Source organism: Scardinius erythrophthalmus (genome assembly GCF_964197995.2).
Source record: "Scardinius erythrophthalmus genome assembly, chromosome: 24".
NCBI classification, from domain to species: domain Eukaryota; kingdom Metazoa; phylum Chordata; class Actinopteri; order Cypriniformes; family Leuciscidae; genus Scardinius; species Scardinius erythrophthalmus.
In genome coordinates, this window is record NC_138244.1 from 22028048 (window position 1) to 22045206 (window position 17159).

General features: G+C 37.5%; 1 protein-coding gene across 2 annotated transcripts in view; it reads right to left on the reverse strand.

The window, feature by feature from the left end:
• Positions 1 to 15043, reverse strand: part of LOC308684363 (SITS-binding protein) — a 37514-nt gene extending 22471 nt beyond the window's left edge. For both annotated transcript variants that reach the window (XM_081355534.1, XM_081355535.1), the window contains exons 1-2: positions 14185 to 15043; positions 12404 to 12575 (exon numbers count right to left, since the gene is read on the reverse strand). In XM_081355534.1, coding sequence (XP_081211660.1) covers positions 12404 to 12575; positions 14185 to 14655 — 643 coding nt within the window. In that variant the 5' untranslated portion in view covers positions 14656 to 15043. The remainder of the gene's footprint in view (positions 1 to 12403; positions 12576 to 14184) is intronic.
• Between the last annotated feature and the right edge of the window lie 2116 nt (positions 15044 to 17159).

The window sequence follows — 17159 nt, forward strand, 5'->3', positions numbered from 1 at the left end:
TCATCGGAACTAAAATGCTGAAGAGAAGTTTGGAGTCCATTCAATGATGTTGACATGCATATAGTCTTGGTTTTCAATACTCAATACATGCATGAGACGCTGCGGAGACGTCAGGTGATTTCAGATGACACGTTAACTCCTGTAACTCCATTCGTGACTCTGTGTGAATGGCAGACACAGCATGTCGAAACCAAATACCGTCTTTCGACCTACCCCAGAGAAGCAGCTTTTACAGCCTGATGTATCATGGAAATTTGGGGCCTGTGACATTTGGAACAGGAAACATTGGAATTTATAATTGAATATTTCTATTTTCAAAGCTTTTTGAGAAGGTGGGTGGTTTATGAGGGCTGCTTCTGATGTCTTTCCGCACCTGAAAAGTTGAGATTATGTGAAGCAGATAATTATGTCCGCAGATGTAGCTGCCCTCCCTGGAATTCTTCCCGCTTCTCGGATTTCACCACCATGTCAATGAACCCCAGTGTGGACACACACACACACACACACACACACACACACGGGACCTTCCGTCCAACTGCCCGCACATCTAACCAAACTCTGCCGATTCAAACCACAAAACAAGTCACAAAACAATACATCTCAAGAAATATTGTCCTGCGATAAGCACTACATCATTTCAGAATAATGATTCTTCAAACTCAGGTGCATCGATAAATCGTTCATCTCTATACAATAGCACCAAAAATATTACATTAAAGGGTTAATTCACCCATAAATAGAAACGCTGTCATCATTTACTCACCCTCAAGTTGTTCCAAACCTGTTTGAGTTTCTTTCTTTTGTTGAACACAGAACAAGATATTTTGAAGAATGTCAGTAACCAAACAGTTTCTGGTCCCCATTGACTTCCATAGTATTTTCTTTTCTGCACTATGGAAGTCAATGGGGTCCGTCAACTGTCTGGTTACCGACATTCTTCAAAATATCTTGTTTTGTGTTCAACAGAAGAAAGAACTCATACAGGTTTGGAACAACTTGAGAGTAATGAGGACAGAATTTTCATTATTGGGTGAACTATCGCTTTAAGCCAGTAAAGCCTGACATATAAGAAAATCCATCAGGAATTTGAACGCTTTTTTTTACCTTTAGACAAAATATATATATTAAAAAAAGCTCTGTTGACTATCATATTTGACGCATCTGGATTTTATGGCTCATATAGTTCATACACGAGAAAGAATAAAACGTTTTATTCAGAGGCCCAAGCTGAGTGCAGTTTCTCATATTTATATGGCCAAAAAGTGAGATGAAATTCTGATAGCTTATCATGTAAATCAATCAATCAGATCTTTATAACTGTACAGCAGACTTCTTACATAAAATGCATTTAAATATCAGTTGTCACACAATATATCTCCCAATAATGTCTTAGTAAGATGATATTTAAATGCTTAGTTAAAACTCTAGTTTTATTTGTGCAAACAATGACAAAGACAAACGAATAAGCATTCCATAAAAATCTAATGTTTTATATTTTAAACATGATTTATCTAAAAAATGATGTATGAATAATCAAGTAAACTTTATGTTGCTTGTCTAGCAAGTGTTCATCTTGAAGTATTACTAAGTTATTCTTAAGTTTACTTAATAAAAGTCAGTAAAGATTTCACAGAACAAAAACACGTGAACCACGAACTGAAGGGGGACGTTTGTAGAATTATATTAAAGGCCTTTTACTTGATAAAAAACTATCAATCAGACGACAGAAAAACATGTAGAAAAATGTGTGCGACAGGCTTTATAGGGTTAACAGTTAAGCCGGGGACACACTTAACAACTGTAAGGCATTTCATAATGCATACTATGCTTATTGTTGTAGTCTATTGATTATTTAGTTATTCTTGCAAAGTTACGCTGTAAACCCATAATGATCCAAATAATTAATTGGTTTGAGTAGGGTAAACTTAAATTTAGCTAATTAGCTCAATCAAACTAACTTTTATCAGTATATAGAACTTTCTTTTTCTTTTAAGTTCACAAAACTGACACATTTTAAGTAATCTGAATTGTTTAATTGATTTGAGCTTTATGAATTTGTTTCTTTTCATTTAGACAAACTTAAATTGAACTGAAACTGGGCTGGGATTTCTATTTCCCAGCATGCTTTGCCATGACACTCGAAAGGGAGAGTAAATGCTAAAACTAAGTGTTATAGGCCCGGTTTTACAGACAGAGCTTAGATTAAACCAGGATTAGGCGTTAGTTCATGATAATTACATCAACTTAATTTATCATAAATAATGATAAATACATGATAGTAATAATAATTACTAAGTAAAAAGTATGAGTTAGATTACTTAAATATTTCAAGTTAAGAGCAATTAAAAATCTGCCACTTCTGCTTACTTAAACTTGGAAACTTGGAATTTTGTTCTCCATCAAAAGTTATTGTCTCGTTAGTTTCCTTTTCCCTTTTATATTGCGAGACTCAGAGAGAAACATCTCTTAAATAAGATTTTTTGGCAAACTTCACCAGTTCCCTCTATTTATCACTGCAGATTAGACTTGGAGAGATATGAAGGTTGCTGTCGTGGCTAGCGTTTATAAATAATAGCGTGTACGGGTGTAAGGTCTGCTCAGTATCGCACCTGCTATAGACTTTGCCAAGTTAAGGAAAAAAGCCAAACTTTTCAGCATAAGATTTTGCAAACGTTCAAACTTTTCAGCATAAGATTTTGCAAACGTTTTCTTAAAGGGCCAGTTCATGGTAAAAATGAAAATTATGTCATCATTCACTCACCAGCATGTTGTTCCAAACCTTTTAGGCTTTCTTGCTACTGTAGAATGCAATATATATATATATATATATATATATATATATATATATATATATATATATATATATATATATATATATATATTTTTTTTTTTTTTTTTTTTTTTTTTTTTCATGAAATGAAAGTCAATGGAGTGCAATGTTGTTTTGGACCCCATTGACTTTCATTATATTAACAAAAACAGTTGAAACAATCTTGACTTGTACAGAAGAAATAATGTCATACAGGTTTGGAACAGGATGGTGTGTAAAGACAACAAAATATTCATTTTTGAGTTACCCATCCCTTTAAGTCAAAAAATGAGAGCTTATGTTCAACTTTTCCAATCCAAACATACAGAGAGTGTGTTTGAATCCGCAAACTCAAAATTCACAGCTCTGACTAGCCAATTGGAAGACAAAGCAACGGCTGAAACTGAATAGAACTACATGTTTTCAGTTCTTTCTTTATCAGGTAATATGATACACTGTTATTATTTATTGACATAATTTAAAATAGCACTAAGCATATCCAAGAATCATTCATTTATTGTTAAAAAATGGTTCCACTCTCTGCTCCCATCCAGGCCATATTAGGTGAAAAAGTGGGATGGGATGCTGTTATTCATCTTTGCTGTAAAGACAGAGTGGAAAATATTTCAGGAAAGCTGGTAGTAGTTACCGTGGGGAATTATTCTAAAAATAAGAGACTGCTCCCCCTCTTTTTCAACTTCTGTAGAACCCACCTTGCTCATAACTCAAGCCAAAAGTCTCTTAAACGTCAGCAAATGACAGTTATTTATTCCCCTCTGTGCAGATTCCATGTTATTCACGCCTTAAGAAAGGGGCCTCCAAGCTTTTGAAGGGTAAAACCCGAAGCGTCCGACTCTGGACTGATACAAAAAATTGCCAATCCTCAACATGACTTGAGCCTAGAGCTGCACACTTCTGGATAATTTGAGAATCACAATTTTTTTTTTTTTTTTTTTTTTTTTAAATAAAGATCAATATTCTCCCACGATTCTGAACAGGCAACTATACAAAATAACGTAATTTTCAAGAGGTTCTGACGAAATGTTAATTGCTGCAGTCCACAAATATTTAATTAATTTGGAATATTTTTTAAAAAACTGGTTTGAAAGAATGATACAACGACTCACTCATATACTTACGTAATTTGACTCTGTGTTTTTGAACAAATCTCTTGAATGAATGATTCAATGACAAATAAATCTTTTATCAGTCACTTGTCGCCACCTACTGGTGTAACAATGTAATTCATTCAATTTTTATTTGAAGTGTCAAGTTACTTTCAAAGGCTGATTTACTCTATTTTGATCACTAACATAGACGTCAGTGTTTACTTTTACTACTGTGTGTTTGAGAAGACTGACTCATGACAAATGCAGATTTTAATGTGCGCTGTGATTGTACTTGTCAAAGGTTTAATAGACATAGCCGAATCGTTGTCATTTAGGAATAAGATCATGTTGGTGTTAAATCGAGATTGCAACCTTTTAACGATTAACCGAGCAGCTCTACTTCAATCTAACGTCACACAACTGTTTATCAGTGGTGTTTTCCAGGTCAAGTATCACTATTACTATTGCTTATACTTAAGGTTAGTGATTTTTACAAACACCAAATACATTTTTGTATTTGTGTTTATGGTGTTCACCTGGCAGAAAATAAAATGAGATTAAAAATCCCATGGATTTACACCAAAGGATAGGGCTGCACAATATTGGAATAAAACTGTCACTTTCAGATCGAATGCACTAATCCAATAATGATTACGCATCTCAGCTGTTTACATTCACACAAGCAATAAGCGACTGTGTTTCTAATGCTGGGTACACACCAAAAGATTTTTTACATCTTATAAGATTTTCAAAATGTGATAGACCACAAACATGAGGACAAAAAATCCTAGATTTAAGCATTTTGCTCCTATAGTGTGTGGTGTGCCATGATGTGACAAAGACAGCACACCACACACAAACAGATTTTCAACCAGATTCTCAACTGTGAACACAGGAAATCTCACAAAAGCTCGCGAGACTTCAGAATAAGCATGTCGGATGATATGCAGGAAGAAATTATGATGATAGTGTTTGATGAATGATTTTCACAGAAAATTCACATAAAAAAAAAAAAAAACATTGTAGGCTACCCACCATTATATATAACATTTTATACAGAAATATATTCATTCTTTATTGTCTTAATTTATTCTTTATTGTATTTATTTTCTCTTTAGAAAAAGTTAGCCTATTTAATCCCTCAATGAACCCTTATAACACTCAGCTTCCTGTGTGCGTGTGTGTGTGTGTGTGTGTGTGTGTGTGAATGACCGTCTTCCATCATCTCACTTTCTGATTGGATATTGTTTCGTTTCACGTGATAATCTCCAGAACGTTCGCGCGTTTGTCCTCGGGGTTCCCCCCACACACCAGGATTTCTGATCGTAAATATTAAACATGTTTAATATTTACGATTCGCGATCGGGGCGGCTCCGACGTTCTTCCGAGCAGGTTCGGACACTCTTAACACACCTCACACCAAGGGAAAATCTGATAAAATAATCTGTTGAACCATCAAGATAATCGGGACATAGCTAGGATTGTCGGAAGGGGGAAATCGGCCCAAAATCAACCCGATTATCTTTTGGTGTGTACCCAGCATAAGGATACTTGCAGAGACAGGCATTTTGACATAATTTTGCGTGTATGTGTCCATTCAAGCACAAGAGAACCGAAATTGTACATTTAAAAGTCTAGGCAACCCGAGCCTTAAGTTATCGAAACTGTTTTATTGTATCATTCTCAAATGTCTGATTTTGATTGGCCAAAATCACTGTGTAATTTTGTTGAAAACAATGATATGTTGCAGCCACCATTTACATTTATTTACATATATTTACCCTTGCAAAAAATAAGTATAATTAAAATATACATGAACTTTACTTAAGTATGAAATGAACTATACCGTATAGGCTACTTGAAGTATAATTTATGTAAGTATACTAGGAGTTTACTTTAAGTAAAACAGTAGTAAACTGAGTACACAACTAGTTTTTGTGTTTGTACTGCATCTACAATACAAATGACTTTTACAAGTCAAATACTTGTAGCACATTTTTTAGTTTATGAAAGTACATTTTGAAGTATACTCTCAGTAAACTATATTTTTCATAATGTAGTAGTTTTATACTTGGAAGTTTTCTTTAAGTGAACATAACATCATACTTATAGTTTAATATTTATATTTTTTTTTACACTTTGAGTATACTACTAAGTTGCTATTTATACAGTAGGCTATACTTGAAATATACCTTTAACTGTACTTTAACTCTTTCCATTTTAAAAACATTTTATTCTAGCTTCATGCATCCTTTGTTATCAACACTTGAATGTAAGTGTCATAAAAAAAAGCTAATTTTTAAACAAAAAGCTGAGAAAAACGCATTTTTGTCAAGGACTACGTCCAGATAAGATTCAGAACAATGATCTAAACACAGATGGAGAAGATCGAGTCCATCAACACCCCTAAAGTTTCACAGATGTTAACCTTTCCTAAGTCGACATTTCATTCGGTAACGTCTGGCAGTTTTGAACTTATATGCTGTTTAATGTTTGATGATCAAGTTATTTTACATTTGCGTAAGCAATCCTCTATCACTTGTTTCTGCTTCTTCATCACCTGTGTTTTGATCTGGAGAGAAGATATGTAATAGCGCCCCCTACCGTATAACAGTGAAAACATGGATATTCTGTCAATGGCGGGGTAATAGTAAAGTAAATTCCTATGTACTCTACCAGTGGACTAGCCTAGGCAAAAAATTCAGATACTCAGAATTAGGAACATATCTGGGGTTTTTTTTTTCAAACAATGTAAGTTTCTAAGACAGTGAAAAAAGTATTTAGTACTCAATCAAAAGAGTAAACACAACTACTACAAGCCAAGTATACTTAGAATACTTGATTATACTCAAGTATATCTCGATCAAAGATTAAGTACAAGTGTAGGCCAAATAACCTTTTCTGTCAAGTATACTTAAGTGAAATTGTAAGTATATTTCTGAAAAGTACATAAAAAATAGACTGAAAGTATACCTTCTAATTTTTATTTTAAAAGAAGTATAATAACAACACACTTGAAAAAACGTGTCAACAATGAATTGGCGTAGAAACACAGCTAACACACGTGGACACTAGTGATGCGCGGGTCGTCTCATAACCCGCGGGCCCCGCGGGTAGCCCGCGGGTCGGGTTGGGGCGGGTAAAGAAATTGTCACTTTATTTGCGGGGCGGGTTGGGGCGGGTCATTAAAAACAAAATAAAATAAAAATCCATATATGTTGCATGCAATGTCCAGCCTATATTAAATATTTGGGAATATCAATCTAATCATATTTTAGTAGGTTCTTTGATAAGGCCGTAGCAATGCAACTTGCGTGATTTCCCCAAACCTTTGGCGTCACGTGACACAGCTCGCGCAAAGCAGCTCCCGCCGCCAGCCACAACAACAAAGACGGAGAAATAAAAGTGAAGATGGAAGATGAGGTGCGGGAGAAATTGAGGTCGGGATTTTACATAATTAAAGAAAAAAAAGGTGAATGATGAATTAGATGAATACAAACGCTGCTTTGTAAATATTGAAAATGTTTAAATCATTATCTTATTAATATGACCTGATTTATGGTTCATATTCAGAAACGTCTGTTATTGCCAGTTGGCAATGTTTCCAAGCACTTTCAGGCTGAAATAAAGGCTGTTTTCATTTACATTACAATGCCTAATATGTCTATTTAATGGTCGCGGGTGCGGGGCGGGGCGGGTTGTAAAAATAGATACAGTGGTGCGGGGCGGGCTGGGGCGGGCCAAATAATTTCATAAAAGCGGGACCCGCGGGTTGGAAAAAAAGCCGACCCGCGCATCACTAGTGGACACACATCATTACTTGGAGACTAGCTAAATCTAAATATGTCACCATCTCGTTAAGAGATGATTCAGTCATCGGTTTGGACAGGACATGACTTGCCTGGACACATCAACAATGTCTCTCATCAACAAAGTGGACAAAGCTATTTGACAGACGTCGCATGACCGAATCCCCACATAACCAATCGGTTTAAAACCACTATCCGATTTCAAGGCCTAAATGTAAATATACAGTGCTGAAAAGTTTACCTTTGGGTTTGCCCCGGGTCGTTTTACAGGCCTGCACGACAACATGCCATTTGGCTGCAGAGCGGCAACTCAGGAAAAACAATTATGTCCATTATCAACACATCGCCGACCAATAGAAGGCGAGAGCCGTGACCACAGGCAGCTGCTGGGTCGCCTTACGAATCTGAGCCAACATGACTGTCATTGTTATGCCACTGGGCATTATATACCACGATATGTCTGTGGTTACTTGGCAACGCAAGACAGCTGCATTGGCAGGAAGCTCAACATTTCTGTCTCAAAAGTGAGCCGATTACAGAGGGGTTTGAGAGGTCTCTCCGAAATCAAGGCCGTCCTCTAGCGAGGTGGAAAAGGGATTAAAATGATACGACTGTTTCGGTTGAACTGCTCACGCCGTTACATAACTCTTTGTGGGCCTGTGCAAACAATGATCTAGGAAATCATAAAAGGCCTTTGTTTATATCACATGATGAATATTATGTCCTTAGCTGATGGCATGCCATTTCGCTTTAATCTAATTCTGTTCAGCCGTCTGGGACGCAGATTAACACTTTCACCTTTCAGCAGCCGAAAGCTCACACGCAAAACTTGGAAGACACCGATGAGGGTGCAAACAATGCGCCCGCACGAAAAAAGCAGCGTGACTGTGTTGAGTAAGTCGGGTTATTAATTGCTGGATTGTGTGCGGGTGACGAGTCGCTGTGTGAGTGTGAGCGTGTCTCGGCTGTGAGTGGTAACCATGTTTAGAGACCAGCTGCCCACCTAAACAAGCCTCTCATGGCACGCCTGGTGGTCCGAAGCACGAGGGGTCATCGCAACGCCCCTTCGATTACATTATTAGCCATTAACTGAACATTTATCAAACCAGGTCCAAAAAGTGGTACGTTTGCACCATGAATGTGAGTAAAGGTGGCAGCTGTTTACCACTAGTGTTGGGCAACGTTATTACCAGTGTTGGGGGTAATGCGTTACAAGTAATGCGAGTTACGTAATCAGATTACTTTTTTCAAGTAACCAGTGAATGAAATATCTTTTGAGTTACTTTTTCAAATAAGTGCATTGTTTTCCCAATTATTGACTGATAGCTCTAATGTCCCCATGTTGAGAGAAATGGGGAGCAATCGCACTTTACTATTAGCAATTAAAAAGGCAGGGGCTCAAGACCTGTGTATACGGCACTGAAAGGTCCTTTACCTTTGCAAAATAGAGCAAGCCCAGTCCAGGTGAGAAAAAGTAACACAAATGAAATTAGTTTCCATGAAAAACTAAGTAATGCAATTAGTTTTTTAGGGAGTAACGCAATATTGTATCACATTACTTTTAAAAGTAACTTTCCCCAACACTGATTACTACTAAAAGTAGCCTGTGTTACTTATTCTAAAAATTAACTAATCCCCTGAAATCCACTGTTTGTGTTTTGTCTGTTTTGTTGGTTTTACCGGCAGTCATTTTGAAACAAATCTTGGGCATTTTGCAAACTGTGTGTCACCAGCCGTGCTTCCATTACCATGCGCAAATTGAAATTGCGAATTGAAAATACGCCCAATGGAAACAAAAACTCTCAATGGAAACAGTTTTTGCGCATTTACAGGTCACCTGATGTAGATGCCGTGGTATGTTTGGACAAAAGATGAAAAGAGACAAAAGACAAAAGAATTACGGGAATACTGGATTCTAAACCACTTAAAAATGCCACAATCAAGACCTTGAAGCAGATATGAGGGAGAAACAATAAACACCTCATACAACAAGCTCACAAGTATAAGGGCCTTTCCTTGCCATTAAAGCTTGAATAACACGCCAATGGCTAGTCAGTAGCTGGGATATATGTAAACCTACCAACCCGATGCCATGATTGTTGGAATGACTTGTCACAAGAGGAAAAAAGAAATTACTTTTCAGTCGCATAACATCGGTTAATGGAAACGTGGTAATTTCGCAATCGTTTTTTATTGACATTTAGAAAACATCGCTAAAGTTTTGCTCAAATCTGTAATGGAAACAAGGCTACTGATAATAATGGCACTTTCTAGACCTACAATGAATATCATGCTCACACATACTACAACACTTATAGTGTATGTACACTAATAGTACAATGCTTGTGAATTTTAAATATACTCCAAATGCTCTACTAAGTATGGCATGATATTTATGATTTAAAAAAACGTATTAAATTTGTTGGCACCTCTGCCATTTTATTGGTATAGTATAAGAGGTGACAGGACAAAAAGAGACAATTTGATCAGGAAATGAAAATGTTTGGGCTATTTTTAAAAAAAATAAAAAATAAAAGAACAAATACAGATTACTCATTTGGGGTCTCATTTGACATCCATTTCAATCCTGAGCTACAGATGCATAATATATAGCTCAAGCATCATTTAATTAATTGTTCAAAGTTGATGGATTCAACATTGATGTTCTGTGTCAATTGCAAATATTTTATTTCATTTTTTTTTTTTTCGACTCATGGACCGTGGACAGACATTTTACAGAAGACAGACAGTTTGGGAACTCATCCTAAAGTGATTGACGAAGTGTTGTAGTGATGGTTAGTGACAGGACCTCCTATCTTTACACAGGTAATCTGAAGGTCTTCCCGAGGAGCCGTGGGGCTCTTCATCACCTTCTTGACCTTACAGATTCTTAGAATACCACATTTAGCCACATGGTCAATTCTAGGAAGAGTCGTGGTGGTTTCAAACTTCCTTCACATGTCAATAATGAGACATGTATCTGGGAAGCTTGAATTTTATAGCTTTTTCCAGCTCAAGGCATTGAGGCAGTGCTGTACTGGAGGTCGATGGCGGTCTGGTTTCTGCTGTGTGGTTTAATCGTCTGTCCGGACATCAAACCGGTTGTTATCTCAGAATAAACACCGACAGGGTGATCAGGACCCCGACCCGAAGTGGAGGCTACGATACTGGACGGCATAATTAAATAACTGTACACAAAATATTGATTCGACGGAGGTTTAATATTTTATTAGCTCACCGATGGCGCGATTGACCAATCAGAATCAAGTATTCCACAGAGCCTTGTAATAGCTGAACATATCAGCAACCGATGAGTAATGATAGTGATTTACTAGGGGTGCAACAATATATCGTGTCACAATACTGTATATCGCAATACAAAAATGCAACAATATGTATCTTGGATAGTGACAATCTGTATTGTGTATAGTTCACCCAAAATAAAAATTACTGTGTGAGAAAAATTCAAGTTTTCAGAGTTTTAGTGTCAGTACTACATTAAAATACAATATAATGTTGAATATAATGTATAATAATGCAATCTGGGAATATATGTGGGTCCTGATAATGCCAAATGTCTTCTGTTACCAGTAAAAACTGGCCTACGTTATTTTAAATATATCTAGTCAGTGAAAGAGTGCAAGCATATTTGTCTAAAATAATTCTGTTTTCAGCTTCAGAATCATGAATATTTTTATTCTGGTGTCTTTATTGTCTGTGCTTTGGGTTTCCAGCATCAAGTCCAAGCCTGTTCATTTACACACCCAATGTAATACCAAATGTACCATTTTAAAAATTTTTGTTAAAAAAATAATGTTGTATCGTGAGTTCAATATCTTGATATGTACACCCCTATGATTTACGTTTCACAATCCTTAAAACACAAAACATGCTTAATTTCGAGACACTCTGATAGATTCAATGAGTTCAGTGAAGGATTCATTAAACTGATTCAAACCCGTAACTTATGAGCAATTGTTCATAAGAGTAATTTCATCACGAACCGGAGTACACCATAACTTACACTATAAAACATAATAATACATTTTGCTATGGAACTGCAGATTTAAAAACATGCTCAATAATTTTGCCAAATAAGGATCTCAAGAACTATTAAATATACTGAATGAATATGAAAATGTTTATTAATATTATAAATATTAATCATTATGATTCATATTTAATTTTTCTGAAAACTCACGTTGTCAAGACATAGTATTTTTTTGTGCGTGAAATAAATCTACAACACTAAAATCTAAAAAATTTGTAATAATGTTTAAATTCACTGCATCTGTCTGTGAACGTCCTCCACCCTGCCTCCAATCAAAATAACAGCCAGACATAAACACAATGGTTATTTAAATCTGCCTCTGAGATTGTTTGCTTAATTAACTCTCTATATAAACACCAGACATCTGCTGACAAATACCAACGAGGTTCAGACTCAAATCCGATGTCCTTTGTTTTGCATTCTTTCACCAAGCAGAAGTAACCATCCGTATTGTGTTACGCTCTCTATGTACAGTAGGTCCCCGCGATCTCAGGCCCGAGGGTGTTTTGAATTGTGTACATTGTCCCAAGTAAATACATGTTTGGTCTGGTCAACAATGTGTGAAAGTACAGGGTGGCCAAATTTGGCTGAGGAGGTTAATGACGCAGAGCTCCTCTTTGCTTACCTGAGGATCCCAGGAAGTAGCGCTCTAAAACTGATCCGAAGCCAGAAGGGTTGTCCCTAAGGTCGCTGACTGTGAAGGGCTGCATAGAAATGTTGGCATCGTTTATCGGCCAGTTGAGCGCATGGACACTGGCTCCTCCGTACCATGAAATATTCACCATGGAAAAGCAGTCCTGAGAGAGAGAGAGAGAGAGAGGATAACTATCCTTAAAATGTATCATGGGCCATCTTTATACCAAAGCTTGATAGTTTATTGCATGTGAAAATATCAATACAGTTATTGATTGAGTTCCTTCATATAGATTGAATAAGGTCTTCATCAGTGAGCAAAATCTGGACGTGCATAGCTAAGAAGCTTTAGGCTCTCATAACACATACAAACAGGTGCAGAACATCTAAAAGTCAAAGGATTGGACTGAACAATGTGTTCTTAGGCTTAAATCTGAAATAACACATGCCAGAGCATTACTGAGGTATGAAATGTGCAAAATGAAGGGATTAAACTAGAAAACTTCCGAACTGCTTTAGGTCCTTGCTGAACAAAGAAAGTCCCTGTCTTATCGGATATCTGTGAAATGTATGGAACATTGTACATTATCTTTGAGGCCTTTTCAGTCTAGTGAACTTTAAACCCTGCTTTAAATATGCATTCGGCAGGTAGGAAGGCATAGTAAATATGTTTTTATCATTTAATGCAAATATGTTTTTTTTTTATTAAATGGTGTCAAATCGATTAATCGCGATTAACCACATCTAATATAAAAGTTAGTGTTTATATAATGTGTATGTGTTTATATGTGTATATGTACACACACATATATGATTTGACAGCATTATAAACAATATTACTATATAAAAAAATAAGAGAACCAATTGTACTCTTTAAAATCACACAAAAATCACATAAAAGCCCCTAATTAAATAATACATTTTAAAAAAGTTAAATAACGATAAATGCTGCAAGTAAACAGATATTCACATAGCTATATTCTTATTCAACACTGTGAAACAATAAACCACTTAAAAATGATTTGTTTATTAAGGGGGTCTGACCCACTTTATAATTAATACTTGAAAGGAAGTCAAAACAAAAAGATGGAGGTCTTAAAAGTAGATATTTTAGGCCTAATTATGTGGAGGATAAAGTAATTTTGAGAATGGATGGATTAGCCCTTCAATTAGTATTGAATTTGGAACATTTTAGTATCCACAAAAATGAGATTACAAGTTAGTCATGGCGCGTATTTTCATCGGTCGATAATTGATAGCGAAGCTTCGCGGAGGTAACCATAGCAACTACAGCGAACATTATAGCGATAATAATATATATAGCGAGGATTTTCAGAATATTATTTTCATTTGCATATTACAAATATTTCACAAAAATAGTGTTTTGTTTAACAGACTTTAAATTGACGTTTAGCTATAGCCTAACTCTGTTTGGTTTCCGTGCGAGAAATTTCCTATAGAACTTTTTAAAACCCAAACCCCCCTGAAAGTCACTGCACAAGCACAACTCTCACAGTTTTACAATTTTACCTGGTTTTTGGTTTGGTAGTTCTTATAAATTTTGAGTAAAATATATTGATGTTAAGGTTATTCAAATCATTGTATAGGTGTGGGGGAAACAAATACGATGGTTTTGTTTTTGAAAAATAATGCAAAGTTATTTTTGTGGGACTTTCAAATGGTTTCAAAGACATCATGCAGGCTATAAAAAAACTCTTTTGGTTCTGTAACATAACCTATATTTTCAAGAGTAAAGTTCTAATGATATTTTACCTTCAGATCCACATGGCAGTGAATTGGAGTCCAGGTTACACTGTAGCACTCAGTATCCGAGTCCTCTTCTGATTCCAAAGATATCTTAACCTCTGCGACCGAATCCCAAGTGTAGCAGAACTCGGTTTTGTTAAGCCAGCACATGTTCCTCACAAACGGAACCTCAATATCAGTGTTCCCCACGTTCTCCACGTCTATCTCCGCAAAAGTCTTGTCCTCAGTCAGTGTCTGTATGACCAGAGTTTGCGTCCGTCTCTCCCAAATGAGCCCACTAAAGCTCCCCTTAAGGATCCAGTTCTTGTTGGGCTGATCCACAACTTGCCAATAAATGATCCCAATTGTCATGACAAAAAAAATAGCAACTCCCAAGCATGCAATAGCCCCTTTCCAGGTCTCGTTCATCTCTTTCAACCCCGTGTCCCATGTCACCTCTGGGATTGGACTTGGGTTCCTGTTGCGAGTGTGTGGCATGGTGATTTCAGAAAGAAAGAAAATTTAATCGAAAGTGATGATAAAAAATAACAATCTCGCTGCTAAAACATGCAGAATCGTCATCATGTCCCGGTCCTTCACGGTAACGCGTTCGATTGTCTGTGAATGTGATTTTTTGAATTGGATCTAATTGCGTTGTTGCGCGCACCGGCCGCCGGTCATCAACGGATCCAGGTCAAGTTCTCCAAGCAGAATCATTCCAGAATAAATCAGAAATGTAATGCATGCTACTTCTAGTGCAATAGCAAGTTTAAAGCATTGATCGCAGAAGAGTGAGTAGCCTTACCCGGGTTTGGCAGCAATGCCTACAAATAGCTCCTCAGCGGCTTATTTGCTTGGCCGGCACTTTTGCGCGCTGGTGTGACGTAACTCCATACTGCTTCTTCAGAAAGGTAAAGAGAAAGTGATTAGGCGAGCTTTGCGATTACCGGGGCCCCTGATCAGGGGCCGGACAGAGCGCAGTGTGTGATGAATCACCCATTCTCATTCTGAGTGCACGCGCTTGGCATTTTGGAGACGCGCGTGCAGAGTGATTTACTCGCATATGCATACGCGCAAGAAACACGCATCAACCTTGCGCACAATGTTTCAGCAGGTGCACCAAGTAGGCGATTACTCCCACACTTTTGGTCTAATTTTCACCAGAGGAAAGCTGAAAATATACATTATTGTTTAAGGTTTTATTTTATTCTCCTCACTACAGTACCGCTCCCTCTGCATCATTACGCACCACACTTATGCATTGCATCGTATGTGTATGGTACCTTTGTGTTGCTATGAATTGTATATCATGTACATTATATTGTTTGTGTTTATTGTATTTTGTGCATTCTAAGTATGAGGCATTGACAAATAAAGATGTCTCAAATGATAAAAAGACCAAGTAATTAGTTCCAATTAATTAATTACTCATATAGGTTTAATAACACTACCATTCTTGACAAAAATAAATAAATATTTAATGATATCAAAATGTCCAGAGGTGTAACCATTAATAATTACTGACATTTTCCAATTACTTGTATATGGCAATGTATACTCAACAATAATAATAATAATAATAAATAAATGCAAATAAAAACAATTTTCTATTTAAAAATAATAATAAAATATTTCAAATTAAGTATTTTTATTTATGTCTTGCCATATGCATATCAATTTCACCACAATTAATTTACTGGACAAAATACAGACAAACAAAACTACTTTTCTGATTATTAATAAAACATAATGCTAAACTTACTGGCATAGTTTCTGTATGCCACACATTACAATCTCTATTCATTTTAATTTTAAAACAATTTTTAATAGTTTAATAAATTCAGTCAAAAATAGTGTAAGGGTATACACAGACAATCCTTGACAACACAGAAGGGATGTGATTATATACAGAAACAGTGGTGAGTTTGAGTCAATTTTAGGATTAACACAAGGCACACGACTAGTGACTTGGATGGCATATCATGGTATGACCAAATAGAATGAAAATTTGAATCTTACCTGTTGCAGACGGAGATTGGTGTGACACCGCTGGACTGGAGGGCCATGGCGGAACTGCAGGCTCACAGGACTGAAGTGGAGACAGGGCTTACAACACCGTCGCATAGCCGGTGGATTGAGGACAACGATGGAGCCGGAAGGAAAGGAGGAGCCTGGTGGAGCCAGAGGGGTGGAGAGAAGAGGTGTAGCCAGAGGCACTGGAAGTCCATAGTGCAACCAGGGTAATGCCTGACCAATGCAACGCCAGAGGGGTGAGGGAGCCCAGCAGAGCCTGAGGGATGACAGACCACGGTGTAGTCGAGGGAGCGTCGAGCCAAGGTGGAGCTGAAGGATTGACAGGCCAAGGTGGAGTCATCGGCTCGGAGGCCCGAGGTTGAGTCAGGGGATCTGCGCACCTAGGCAATGCTGGTATACAGAAAGCCCAAGGCAGAGCCGGGAAGCCAGGCCAGAGGAGGAGAACTTGATGGGACCAGCTAAGGCGGGCCAAGGAGCTTGAAGTCAGTGCAGTGTTTCACCCAGTGAGAGGCTGGGTGAAAAATGAAACTTGTGGCTGGGCGGAACCAGCGGCGACAAAGGAGTCTTGGAGCTGGGTGGTAGGAGCTTGGAAGCCAGGCAGGACCTGTGGAGTAGGCGAAGTAGTCAGGAGATTGAACAAGACCAACAGTAGCAGGCCCTGGCTCCATGTGTGTGGTGGGTTCATGCTCAGTGTCCAATGGTATTCGGATTGCAGGTTTAGGCTCCTAAACCTAAAAGGTTTAGGATATTGGGGCCGGCCTACACACCTGGTCAGACTCGGCTGGCTTTGGCTCTGGGTCTGTGGTGGGCTCTGGCTTTGGGTCCTTGGCGGGCATAGGCACTGGCTCTTGGTTCATGGCTGGCGTGAGGAGGAGTGGGAAAGGACTAGGGAGGAGTTCCCAGGCAGGTGGGGTCACTGGAACAAGGATCGATGATGACTGTATGGTGGTCGTGGGGTGAGGAGGTTG